The 13652-nt window shown below is 42.4% G+C and overlaps 2 protein-coding genes across 2 annotated transcripts in view; both read right to left on the bottom strand.

Moving 5' to 3' along the window:
* The window catches only part of PCLO (piccolo presynaptic cytomatrix protein), a gene marked incomplete at both ends in the record, with an annotated part of 351318 nt that extends 348413 nt beyond the window's left edge, over nt 1-2905 (bottom strand). The window contains one exon of the mRNA XM_082071252.1: nt 2664-2905. Within this exon, the coding sequence (XP_081927378.1) occupies nt 2664-2905 (242 nt within the window). The remainder of the gene's footprint in view (nt 1-2663) is intronic.
* A 43-nt stretch (nt 2906-2948) lies between these two features.
* Nucleotides 2949-13652, bottom strand: part of SEMA3E (semaphorin 3E) — a gene marked incomplete at its 3' end in the record, with an annotated part of 162731 nt that continues 152027 nt past the window's right edge. The window contains exon 18 of the mRNA XM_082074888.1: nt 2949-3378. Coding sequence (XP_081931014.1) covers nt 2949-3378 — 430 coding nt within the window. The remainder of the gene's footprint in view (nt 3379-13652) is intronic.

Genomic DNA, 13652 nt, shown 5'->3' with positions numbered 1-13652 from the left:
TTGCTTACAAATTGACTGTGTATGTTTAGCTAAACTTCCTAACTATGGGTTTTCTGAAGACAGGTGATTGAAATGCTATGGAATGATTTCCATAGGTGATCAGCATCACAAACTCTGACTGCAACCTATAGAATAAAACCTTGATTTAGGCAGTTCACTTTAGATGCTCTAGATCTAAATGCTTATATTAAAATGCATAACATATTAGCTGGATGTATTTAGGTATTGCGTTTTTGAAGACTTAAAAGCTCAAAGCCTGTAGCCCTAGAAGCTACAGAATGTATTTTATGGTGGTAAAAGTGTAACTATGTTTCCTGGTACATACATTACTTCCTATTAAAAAGTCCATAGTTGCAGAGATTGTTACTTTAGGATATAATCAATCATGATTAATTCATACACTTCAAGACTTGCGTTACTTTGGGAGGGGAAAGAAAGCATTTAGAATAGGAAATAGGAAATAGTCAGGTAAGACTAGATAACAGCTAAGGTCATCACAGAAATCACAGAGGAAAAATTCAGTTATTATCATGAAAAAAACCTATCAGAAAACGCAATAGGGACACTGTAATAAAGCAAGGCTACATGAACTGGAAGCCAGGACTCCTCTTTTGATCACTATTTCAGTCACTTAACATTTGGACTGGCATAACCACAGTTGTAGAGCACCAGTTAAGATGTATTTTCCATATCTGATTTCTTTGGCCACACAGACTGAAAAAAGCTTAAAGCTAAGGAATCTGAGTCTCAGCAGACTAGTTCTTTACTGAAGTTGAAGTCTGGAAAGGCTGATCCTTAGTCCTTAGAAGAGTCTTATTCCAAGGGTTTGAACCGGGTTCTAAATAACTATTCCCATCGTTCTTGGTAGATCTCAGTAGCAAAGAGAGGTGTGCAAGAGGACCAAGTAAAGCCAGAAAACAAGAGCAGAGACAAGTAGTAACCTCGTTGCAGTGTGACAAGCAAAAAGATGCTATGATGGGAATCGCTACAACCCCACATGAGTAAATAGTTGATAGGTTATTGCACCAAATGTTTTAATGTTAAATTTGACTACAAGTTAAAAGGCTGTAAGTCACAAATATAGAGTACCTTTACTTTAAATGGAGAGTGAAAGTAAGGTAAACTAACAAGATCAAAGTAGTTTCTGACATCATAAATATGTTTGTAGGAAAGGAGCCACTTAAAAATGCAGAAATATTCACATTGCAATGAGTTTAGTCTATTCTAAAATCTTCCAAGGACATTTATCCTACTTTCTACTGGAACATTAGCATGAAACAAACTTTTAAGTCTTTGTGTCTTTGCTCAGAGACTATTACAATAAAGGAGATTTTGAGCTTGGTTTCACAGAACTAACCAATTTAATTTTTTCTTTTCACTAACATCTACACAAGCTTGGTAGAGACCTGAACTGAATGGAAAGTTATATTTTACATACAGTGTTAATACATCTTTAATAATTATGCAAGACATAAAACAGGAATATTTGATTTTCAGTTTTTTAAAAAATGGAGACCATCATCTCAGGTGTAATGCCAATTACTTCAGTAGTTTGCCCAAGGATTAATTTGATCTCACCCTCCTTGCTTCTCTTTTAGAATTCATTTATATAAACCTGTTATTATATAAACTCAAAATGTATTTATCTAGGGTGAGGCCAATACACAAGAACCGTGTTGAGCAGTCACTCGAGGAAGCTCCTTTCAGCATCCTCCTGCGAGACAAACAACACACCCAGCCCCGCGGCGGGAGAGCACCGGCAAGACCGGCCCTGCACCCGAGGCCGAGGAACAGGCGAGTTCAGCACCACGGACAGGGGCAGCGGGCAGCGCGGAGCGCACCAGCCGCGGGGCGGGGAACGGAGCTTGTTGCACGTCGAGCACCGAATTTACGAAGGGACAGGGAAAGAAAGGAGAAGGAAATCAACCCAAGCCTTGGCAGATGCACAAGGAGGTAAAGCCATCGCTATCTGGAATACTGAATCTCGTGACAAACAATTTAATCTATTATATAGCTTCTCTTCCCCCTTTCAACAAAAAAGGAAAAAAAAAAAAGAGAGAAGAAAAATAAAGGGAGAAAAAAAGACTGAAACAGACCTCCTCAATCTATGACTATTTAATGAAGCCAAATGATAGTTGTAGAGGTTAAGAATTGGCAGAGTAACGGCTAGCAAATACATTATGCCCCAAAGCTATAAAATATTCAACAAGAATCCCTCCAGAAGGAGAAGCTCACAGAGCCCATCAGCCCTGAGCAGAGCTTCCCTGGCTACTATCTGAGCTGTGGGGCACTCAAGCCCTGTAAAGCACACACAGAGAAAATCGAAACGTTGCCTGCAAATCTCTCCTCTCCCTAGACACTGAAACTACCCGTGCTCCGAATCGGTGCGGATGGAAGGAAAGGGATAGGGCGCAGCCCTCTGGAACCGAGGACCCTCGTTTTTATTAGAAACCACCGGAGCGGGAACAGCTGGAGAGTGCAGGCTCCATCCCAGTGTCCGCACCCGTGCAGCCGCCCCCTTCCCTCCCCCAGCCAGCAAAATGCAATGCTGGCTTCCGATGCAGCGAGCCCGGATGGTATTGCGACTCGCCCCCCGCCCCACCGCGAGGAGATGGAGAAGGGGGGAAGGGAGGAGTGGGAGAAGGGAGATTTTCCGTGCGTGCCTTTGCATGGGAGGCGGCTCCGCGCCGGCGAGGTTCCCTCTGGGCAGCCCCTGCGCCCTTGACATGACAGCGGCGATCTGCCTCCTTTCCTCCTCGCTCAGCTGGCTCAGGTCCGCCTCCACCCCGGCCGGGACCAGGTGCTGCAAGGGAGCCGCGGGGCCGCTGCCATCCCCGGCTGCCGCCGCCCCTTCGGGGAAGGCGCCCAGCCCTTCGCCTCCTTCCAGGCTCGCCTCGTTGCCCATGGCCGCCGCCGCAGTTCCCCGCTTGCCTCCTCTCCCTTCGAGCTCAGACCGGGCGGGAGGACGGCTCGCCGGCGCGCAGCCCCGCTCCCCAGCGGGCGGAGCGGCGGACACTCAGGGCTCTGAGGCCGTCAACACAGCGTCGGGATCGGGGCCGGACTCGCTGGCTCCTGCTGCCGCCGCGGCTGCCGGGGAAATGCGGTGCCACCGGCCCCCCGCCACCCCGCGCAGCGCATGCTCGGGGGGAGCTAACGGCTCCGCCCTCACACACCACCCCCCGCACCCCGCCCTTTAAAGGCACCGCGCAGCCCCCCCCCACCGCCTCCTTCAGGTGCCGCCCGAACCACCCCACGCATCCGCTGCCGGCGCATCTTGAGAGGGCGGACGGGCCGCGGTCGTGGCGGGCTCTCGGCCAGCCCTCCTGTCGGATCCCTGCCACCCACTCACGGGAGTGCTGCCTCACGTTCTCCTTCCAGCTGCAAATAAGCATGTACTCATAAGAAGCCAAAGCTTGAGAGAGCCGAGCCCACCCAAAGCACAAAGTAAGGGAGGCTGGAAGGCACAGCTGGAGGACACCCTTCCAAGTGAGCCCTCAGAGCAGAGCCAATGGGGTCAGATTGCTCAGGGCCATGTGCTGATGAGTTTTGAACATCTCCACGGATGGAGATTTCACACCCTCTCTGGGCCCCTACCCTAGTATTTGACTACCCTCATGATGACTGGCTTCAGCATGTCAACATCTTTCCAAGAGTGGTGAACCCCCAACTGGACACAGGTCTCCTAATGCAGTCTCACAACTGCTGAATGTACTGAGAAGAATCACCTTTAACCTGCTGGCTTCACTTGAGGTAGCATAGCCTGATCTGCTGTTGGCATTCTTCATCATGAAGGCATACTGCTGAAATGTGTCCATCTTCTCACCCACTGGGACTTTTTCTGCAAAGCTGCTTTGGGGACAGTCTGTCCTGGTCCATGGAGTTGTTCTTTCCCAGGCATGGGACTCTGCACTTGCCTTTCTTCACCTTCACGAGGTTCCTACAAGCCCACCCTTCTGCTGCCACAGGCCCTGTAAGCAGTAGCCCTGCCTTTCAGGGTGTCTACCATTCTCTGAGCTGGCATCATTCACAAAGTTGCTGAGAGTGTATTCCATGCTTTTGCCCACATCATTAAACAGAGACATTAAATCTTATTAGCCAGTAAGGTACAACCACTAATGTGCCACCAGTTCGACTTCAAACAACTAACCACAACTGTTTGAGCCTGACAGCTCAGTCTATTTTTCACCTACTGTACAGGTCTCACTAATTTGGCTATAACAATATTATAATAGATTGTGCTGAAAAGCTGTCAGAGTGTGATTTTCCTGGGGTAAACACAGGCTGTCTGTTTCCAACAACCTTTCTGTCCATCATCTGCTTGGACATGGCTTCCAGGAGGATTTGCTCTGTAACATTCCTAGGAAGGAACTAGCCGCATTAGACTGACTGCCTTGTGGTTGTCTTGTGGATCGCCTTTCTTGAAGACAGATGCAGTGCTTGCCTTTTTCTGGCCATGAGGGAACTTTCCCAGTGACCTTTTGAAGATGACAGAGTGGCTTTGCAATAGCATGAGCCAGCTCCCTTTGGTCCACCCCATCCAGTTCCTTCTGCATATTCAACCAGTTTAAGTGCTTTCTAAGTCTGTCTTACTCTGCTACAGATAATGCTTCATTCCCACATACTTTAGTGCTTGGCTCAGGGACCTGGGACACTAGATGACAAATCTTGCCCATAAAAGCCACATTGAAGAGCCACTAAGTACCTCAGCCTTTCTGTGTCTTTTGCCACTATCTTATCTGCCTCATTGATTGGAGGCCACATATTTCCCAAATCCTTCCTAGAGATCTTACTAAATTATGGCTGTGTTTTGAATATTGCAATGTGTCTGTTAAACAGCTAGTTCTTCACAAATATCAGTTGTTTTAGCAACAGAGATGTGACACCATTTGGTGCTCTTGCTTGTCTCCTTCATTAGCATTAGTACTATTTTTCTCCAGACACAGCTGTATGCAGATCAGACCCCAAAATGACCTACATAGGGATGCTGTCTAAATATTTATAGTATTGTAACAATCAGAGACCATTTTTTCCAGTCCTGGTTCACTCCAAATGATGACACTAGTAGCAGTTGGGGGCTTCCTACTCTTTTCTCAAGTTACTTTAAGTTGCACATCAAAAGAATAGCTCAGCAGAGAACACAATAAAGCACAGAGGGAAAATTCTGTAAATGGAGTAGCATGACATGAAGTGTAAGTAGATGCTTATTCACACAGTTTTTCTGGGTAAAGACACCCAAGGAGCCTATGGAAGAGGTGGCACACAGCACAGTCACATCTGAACAAAGATGAATTCAATTGGCATATGAAGTAAAGGTACAAATCTCACTTAAGGGTTTTAGCGGGAAGCAACTACATATCTCTATTCATGTAACACAAGTGAACATCATATACTTGGGTATTAATAGATTTGCAAAGGGCTACTGTCTGGAAGAAGGCAAATGCACTATGAAGGAGGGGCTGGCCACTTGGGAAGATTATAAGGCTGTTGTCACAGGATGTAGGGAGGCAACTAGGAAAGCTAAGGCCTCCTTAGAATTAAACCTTGCGAGAGGGCTCAAGGAAAACAGAAAGAGCTTCTTCAAATACATGGCAGACAAAACTAACACTAGAGGCAATGTTGAATTGGGCAGGTGCCCTGGTGACAGAAGATACAGAGAAGGCAGAGTTACTGAATGCCTTCTTTGTCTCTGTGTATACAGACGGAGGCTGTCCTGAGAAGCCCTGTACATCTGAGGCCCCAGAGGAAGTCAGGACAATGGAGGAGTTTGCCTTGGTTAATGAGGACTGGGTTAGAGACCAATTAAACAATCTGGACATCCATTAATCCATGGGTCCAGATGGGATACACCCACGGATGCTGAGGAAGCTGGCTGAAGTCATTGCTAGGCCACTCTCCATCATCTTTGCTAAGTCATTGGAAATGGGAGAGGTACCTGAGGACTGGAGGAAAGCAAATGTCACTTCAGTCTTCAAAAAGGGCAAGAAGGAGGACGCGGGTAACTATAGACTGGTCAGCCTCACCTCCATCCCTGGAAAGGTGATGGACCAACTTATTCTTGGTGCCATCTCAAGGCATATCAAAGATAAGAGGTCATTAGGGGCAGTCAACATGGCTTCACCAAGGGGAAGTCATGCTTGACCAACCTCATCACCTTTTACGAGGACATAAGCCGGTGGAGAGATGATGGCAAAGCAGTGGGTGTGGTCTACCTTGACTTCAGTAAGGCATTTGACACAGTCTCCCACAACATCCTCACTGTTAAACTGAGGAAGTGTGGTCTGGGTGATCGGGTAGTGACGTGGACTGCAAATTGGCTGAAGGAAAGAAGCCAGAGAGTTGTGATCAATGGGGCAGAGTCTAGTTGGAGGCCTGTATCTAGTGGAGTCCCTCAAGGGTCAGTACTGGAACCAGTACTATTCATTATATTCATTAACGACTTAGATGAGGGAATAGAGTGCACTATCAGCAAGTTTGCTGATGACACCAAACTGGGAGGAGTGGCTGACACGCCAGAAGGCTGTGTTGCCATCCAGCAAGACCTGGACAGGCTGGAGAGTTGGGCGGGTAAAAATTTAATGAAATATAACAAGGGCAAGTGTAAAGTATTGCATCTGGGCAGGAACAACCCCAGGTTCCAGTATAAGTTGGGGAAAAAGCTGTTAGTAGTGTAAGGGAAAGGGACCTGGGGATCCTGGTGGACAGCAGGGTGACCATGAGCCAACACTGTGCCCTTGTGGCCAGGAAGGCCAATGGCATGCTGGAGTGTATTAGAAAGGGTGTGGTTAGTAGGTCGAGAGGTTCTCCTCCTCTTCTGCTCTGCCCTGGAGAGACCACATCTGGAATATTGTGTGTCCAGGTTTGGGCCCCTAAGTTCAAGAAGGACAAGGAACTGTTTGAGAGAGTCCAGTGCAGAGCCACAAAGATTATTAAGGGAGTGGAGCATCTCCAGTGTGAGGAAAGGCTGAGGGAGCTGGGGCTCTTTAGCTTGGAGGAGACTGAGGGGTGACCTCATTAATGTTTATAAATATGTAAAGGGTGAGTGTCACGAGGATGGAGCCACGCTCTTCTCGATGACAACCAATGATAAGACAAGGGACGGTGGGTACAAACTGGAACACAGTAGGTTCCACTTAAATATGAGAAGAAACTTCTTCTCAGTGAGGGTGATGAAACACTAGAACAGGCTGCCCAGGGAGGTTGTGGAGTCTCCTTAACTGGAGACATTCAAAACCTGCCTGGATGCCTTCCAGTGTGACCTCATGTAGGTGTCCTGCTTCAGCAGGGGGATTGGACTAGATGATCTTTTGAGGTCCCTTCTAATCCCTAACATTCTGTGATTCTGTGAAGATGAGGAAAAGGTAATTTAATCAGTGAAAGCATTTAGTTTTCTGATACATACTAATGTATGCTTTCATATGCACTTAAATATACACATATACTTAAATATTCTGTGGTGGGTGGTATTCCTGTCCTTTAACTGAGTATTCTGGAAGCTTATTAAGTTCCCAAATGCAATTTTTCTAAACAAACCCCTATATTTCTTTATTCAAAGCCAAAATAAGTAACATAAGCAATAATCTTATAATAAGTAAAAATAAGTAATAAGCCTTTGACTCAGACCTAGAAATCATCTTATTTTTAAAAACAGGTGGCTTATGTCAGGTATAGATGCAGACAAAATAAGTGAGATCAAAACGTATTGCATTCACTCAATAAACCAATTAAAACTGAGGAAATAGCAGTTTTACTAGTGCTTATGGATCAAAACAGTATACAGTGTTCCTATTTCACTGTTAACATGTCCTGAGGTAGAAGATAGGGGGAAAGAGACATATGCCTAGGGAAGTAAGCTGAGCTCAGGTGGAGATGCAGGATGAGATATGACCTTCTGTGGGAAGTACACTATTGGCTTCTCTGGAGCCAAGGATGCCACCTTAAAATGATTATGATTTCAAATATCTTACGTATTTTTGTGGAAACTGGCTCTTTTCACAGTTCCATGACATCTACCTTTTGTTCTAAAACAGAATGAAATCAATCATTATCTGTCCCAGAATTCCCACTGCTGGCCTGTTTTCCCTACATCCCATCATTTCCACACCTTTCTCCTGATATACTTCAGTCTGTCCAAAAGCGACACCAGCTCTCTCATTTTGCTGTTGCCGATGAAACGCAGAAACTAATGAGGCGTAACATTCTGCTGCAGCAAGGAAAGTAGAGTTATCAAATGAATCAGCCTCTTTGTCAAAAGTCATAATATCTGACTTGGAAGGAACAGCTTGGTGGTGTCAGGGTAAATACCCGTGTCAAAAAAAAAAAAACCAAAATGTAAAAAAAACAACTTAAAAATATTATTAAGACCCTTCAGAGATAAACCAATCTCTTCAAAATGCATGTGAATTAGAGCTTTGCACATTAATTTAGAGGCAGAGATATAGAAGCAGGTTGCCTTCTCTTAGATACTAGGTAATATACAAAGGAAAATCATGAACAGAGGCAAAGCCAACTACCCTTTGAGGGCTCACTCACAGTTTTTTATAATTTTCATTGTATCTGTTTAAATCCAAAATAGATCAGCACAATCCACAAACATTTATAGATTTCACAACACTAAGTCCATACACAGTATTATTATCCTTGAAAAACAAAAGCATAGTATATTTTAGGTAAGGTATCTTCATTGACACTAGGGACTGCACTGTATCAGTAATGCAGTTGTTTAATTTGGGCCTGACCGGTTTGGTATGCAAACTAGATGCATCAGGTCTCCAAAAGAGCCCATCCAAGTTAGAGCTGAGTAGGCAGAAGCAGCACAAGGACGCTGTTTCATCTTTTGCCAGTGCTGAATCTGATCTAGGGCAAGTGAATCTCAGTTAAGTGTGTATCTTCAGCACTAAAATAAGTGCTCAAAGTTAATTTACTGATTAACAACACTGAAGACATCCAATCTTCTCATCAGTAGGCTGCTTAGTATAGATATACTCTTTACGTTTTAAAGGGGAGAAAAATGCTTTTAGTGCATAGAATTTTGAGAAGTAATACTAAAATCATCAGAAGAAAGGAATGAGAAGTCACACCTCGGCATGAGCTGGCAAAATGGGAGATGAAGAAAAACTCTTCTATCTTAATAATATGTCTGGCATTATGCCCAGATAAAAGTGAAGGAGGAAAAAGGTGAGTTAATCATTAACGATTAACAGAGGCTGTACCCATCAGTACCACAAAGTAAAGTAACATTAAAGAGAAACTAGAATATTTACTTATAACTATCTACAACATTTTACACATTAATGATTTTGTATTCTAATTTTTACAAATACCTTGCAAAATGTTACAGTGCCCCATCACATTACCTACTCCATTTCTGAGACTGTGTAGGGTACTTTGAATTTGACAGACATGGCTATGATACATCCAACAGTTTGGTCCATCTGCTATACAGAATAAGCAATGCTTCTTAATCATTGCTGTTTCCAGACAGTTAAAACAATGCATTTGATAAATTTATTTAAATTTATAAAAAATAAAGGAAAATTACAAAATACCATGGTGCAGTCAGTTGCACATCTGTGTTTGCTTCCATCTCCTATTCACTATCTCAATGCAAGTGATCACACTGCACCAGAGATTAAACAGGAGGGACACACCAAAATCACATTGGATCAATAGAATAAATGGAATTTGCCCAATACAAAAAACCTTACTAAGTTTTTAGAAGATGAAATAAAAGATTGTGAATATCTCTTCTGGAAAACTGTTGTGCAACACCTAGGAAGTAAGAATATAAAGTATGACATAAGTTATGTCTATATAAGTGCATAAGCCAAAAGCACGCATTGCTTTAAATTACACGTTTATATGGGCACCTGTATGTACCACTGGTGCACTAGTGTACTAGGCAGCTCACTGGTGTACGTTATACGACATACCTATTAAGGAGTGAAAAAAAGTGCATACACACTCTGCACTAAATGGCTACATGCTCTAAAACAAGAAAATAGGAGAGTAAGGCTTCTCCTCTCACAAGTACTAATCCTGTATCAAAACCACTCATCTACATACTAACCAAAATTTGGATAAGGGATGCACATCAAATGTTCTTTAAGATCACAATGAATCTCCAGTCTCACTTGACTTACTAGTCCCCAAAACTGTCAGTAAAGGACAATAACATGGTACCTTGTGAAACATTGTGTCATCTTGTTCTATTCAAATATGTGTTACTTTTCTCTCTCTACACAGAATTTTCTATTCTATCAGTTTGTACAAGTAGGTTGAGAAACCATAGGAATAGTGAATTACCTTGTTCCAAAGATTTTACAAAAAAACACCTACTTAAGAGGGAAAAAAATAAAAGACTGAATATAGCACAAAAACACTCTGGGGAAAAAAGATATTTTCAGTATTCCAGACTTCCTGAATGTCTGTTTTTTGGGGATACCACGTGCTCTGATACAATAGTGTTGATATTATACTATCTATTTATTATTAAATAAATCACTTTTGAACAGCCAATGGAGATATATTAGCCTCATTATCATCAGTCCAATCAAAACATGATTAGTAGATGCACTTTATCCCAGTGAATAGCCAGCACACAGACACCTGTCTAAGTCATCCTAGCAATCTCACAACCAGATTTGCTTGCTTAAACAAAACAAGAAGGTCTGCCAACTGCCTGCAGCACAGCAATGCTGATATGCTCACAATATGGACTCCCACAGTATAGATTAGTCACAGTGTTAAAAATCTAATGTTTACTTGCAATCAGTGCTTGTAATACACAAATAGTGATTTGCATTGTAAACTGAAGAATGGGACAAAAAAAAAGCTTTTAATCTAAAAGCCTGTATCCTAAACCACCTGCAACAACAGCAGCATGTAGTTTTCTCCTGTCATTCTCTAGTTGCTTTCTCTAATTCGAGTTTATCCACCTGCAACATTTAAGTACCACTAATAGTAGTACAGAAACCATCACAAAGAGCTCAATTTTTATTTGCTTTGATGGTGAAATAGCTGGGATGACTATAATTCAAGAGCAAAAGTAGTCAATTAGGAAGAATTTAGGGAAAGATTTGAACCATCACTAGAATCAAATTATGATAAATCACATTACAGTAAAGTAACCGTTCAGTTTATTGAATTGGGTTTGTATCCACAAACGTAACGCTGAGATTCTCAGGATCTGTCTCTTAGGATAGTTATTGGTAAGATAAGACTGTTGAAAATTTTAATTCCCCTAGCAGTTATCTCCTTCATACCCAGAATACAGTAGGTACTTAAACTGAAAACTGCCTAGTCTAAACAGAGGAAAGTCTCATTAGTGAAGCTCATATTTAGATTACATGTCCAGGTCCCACCTGTACCACAGAGCACAGGCTTTCACTTTAAATACAGTATTATTTATTTTTTGCTCTAAATTAGTTAACCCATGAGGAGGAGAGGTGAGTGTATGTTAAGATTCATTACGACTATCACAGGTAGTTCACTTAATTTATGTAGATCTCTGTATAGAAAGCTTACTTAAAATAGGATTCTTGAGATAAAATCTACTTTACTGTAAGTATAATATTTAACTAAATATTGGCCAAGGCCACCATTACCAAGGATAAGAGATAAAAGTTAAGCATCTGAGTCCTTCTTTACAAGCTGATATGTAGAATGATAAACAGGGACACAGAACACACAGTTCCAGTGGTTACTGCCTGTTGCTTTCTGTGTATTGAGTGACACATTGTAGACCATGTTAAATACACATTAACTAGGTTTTCTGGCATGATCTATCAACTGGCTTTATGGTAGAATTAAGGAGAAAAAGAAAAAAAAAAATCTTTGATCTATGAAGTCCTTCTTAGAATGGGTTCTGGATACTGCTCATTTAATGCAAAATAAACAGCCTTTATCCCAGAAAGTGTATCTATTCAGAACTAAGAAAATTTATCCTTCTTTTCAAGTATGTACTTAGAGGCTTTATATTCTTGACACTAGAAATAGCTTCTAGTTCATAAAGGAGCACTGTCTGTTTGGGTTCATATATTGGCTGTGTCTGTACTAAGGAAGTAATTGAGTGTGTGTGTGTTCTAATGACACATGCTTGGCCTCACTACTGGGTAGACTTCAAACAGGGAACAATAGCAGCTTTAGCTCTAGTGGACTGGGAAAAAAACTCCCTTGTGCCCTGAAGTCCATTTCTCTCAACAGTTTTTGCTCTCTGTAAATAATCATTCAGATATCAGAGTCCTTATCAGCATTTTTCCACCAAGCAATTAGGTACTACAGCTGGATTTAACTAAATTAGGGTACCTACATGTAAGTGCCTTCAGATGGACTCTACATGTGAGCTGAGTGTTCAGACTCCCATTGCAGCTGGAGGAGAGCCAGTCCATAAACATGAAGGGGGAGTCAGGTGAACGACAGATGGGATTCAGCTGCATAACATGTTATATGCTACTTAGACTTCAGCTGTCAAAGCAGAGAGATTAAGATATTTTATAAGATATACAATTTATTTCATAAATTCTTAGTCATACCTTCCAGCCCTACTGTAAGGCATATTAAATGGCATTACATGCCTCCTTGTGGGCACATGATTCAAGGGAGCAGTATATACCTCAGAAAGTTAACCAGATTGGTGTAAGCTTCCGTTAACTAAATGGGAAGCCAGCCAGCCAGCTTCCTTACAATTTAGATGTCTCCATCCCTTTAGCTGAATTTAAGTGCCTTCTTGAAAAGTAAAGTCTTTCTTATAAGTGTTCTCTTCCGTCACAGTACAAGCCTCTGGCTGATACATCCAGTGCAAATAACACCTGCAGTTAAGATCAAGAACACTTTCTAAGCTTCACAGGAAAGCCTTTGTAACAGCTTGAGGCATGGAGGAAAAGGACTATGCGAAATGTTTCGAACAGTACTTCTGAAAAATGAACAAGCCAGTTATGGGCCAGGTGGCAGAAACATATTTTTATGGTTTTGTTGGAACATTTGCAGAACCACAAAATGACAGAGTGGCTGGGGTTGGAAGGGACCTCTGGACCATCTTATTCAGCTCCCCTGCTCAAGCAGGACCACCTACAGCCAGTTGCCCAGGACCATGTCCAGACAGCTTTTGAATATGTCCAAATTTGGAGACTCAACTGTGTTTCAGTAGTTCAGTGGAATACCACTAAAAACCTTGATGTTTCACATCATACAGCACCAAAGTCACAAGCAAGCCTATGATCTAACTCAGCTACAAGGTTTTCCAAAGCAGTAGCAACAACAAAAAAATACAGTCATTTCAGAGATAAGACTGCAGAACAGCAGCAAATGCACGATGAATAAAATATCCAGCTTATTTCTCTTACAAGCCTAACTGTTACATAAAGAAGAGTATCTAGCAAAAAACATAACTAACTCATAAGGAGTTTTAAACTACTACTATAAACTAATCCAGTTTAAAATGAACCTCACACATTTGGGTTTAAACACTTTTTATGTTGCATCCATTGATTTTAGCCTCTCAGATCAGCTCTCACCACCTGAAACATAATTTCCACTTTAACAGAATTCACTCATATAGCATAGAGATGCTTAAGCATTGTAGCAGATTTAGTTAAGTTTCTTAAGCTCCTAAAGTTTTTTGTACTAGTTCACACAGAGAAGTTCTGAGGATATGA

Source organism: Streptopelia decaocto, assembly GCF_964273445.1.
Source record: "Streptopelia decaocto genome assembly, chromosome: 1".
NCBI classification, from domain to species: domain Eukaryota; kingdom Metazoa; phylum Chordata; class Aves; order Columbiformes; family Columbidae; genus Streptopelia; species Streptopelia decaocto.
The sequence above is the reverse complement of the archived record's forward strand: the minus strand, read 5'-3'. Positions and strand labels throughout refer to the sequence as shown.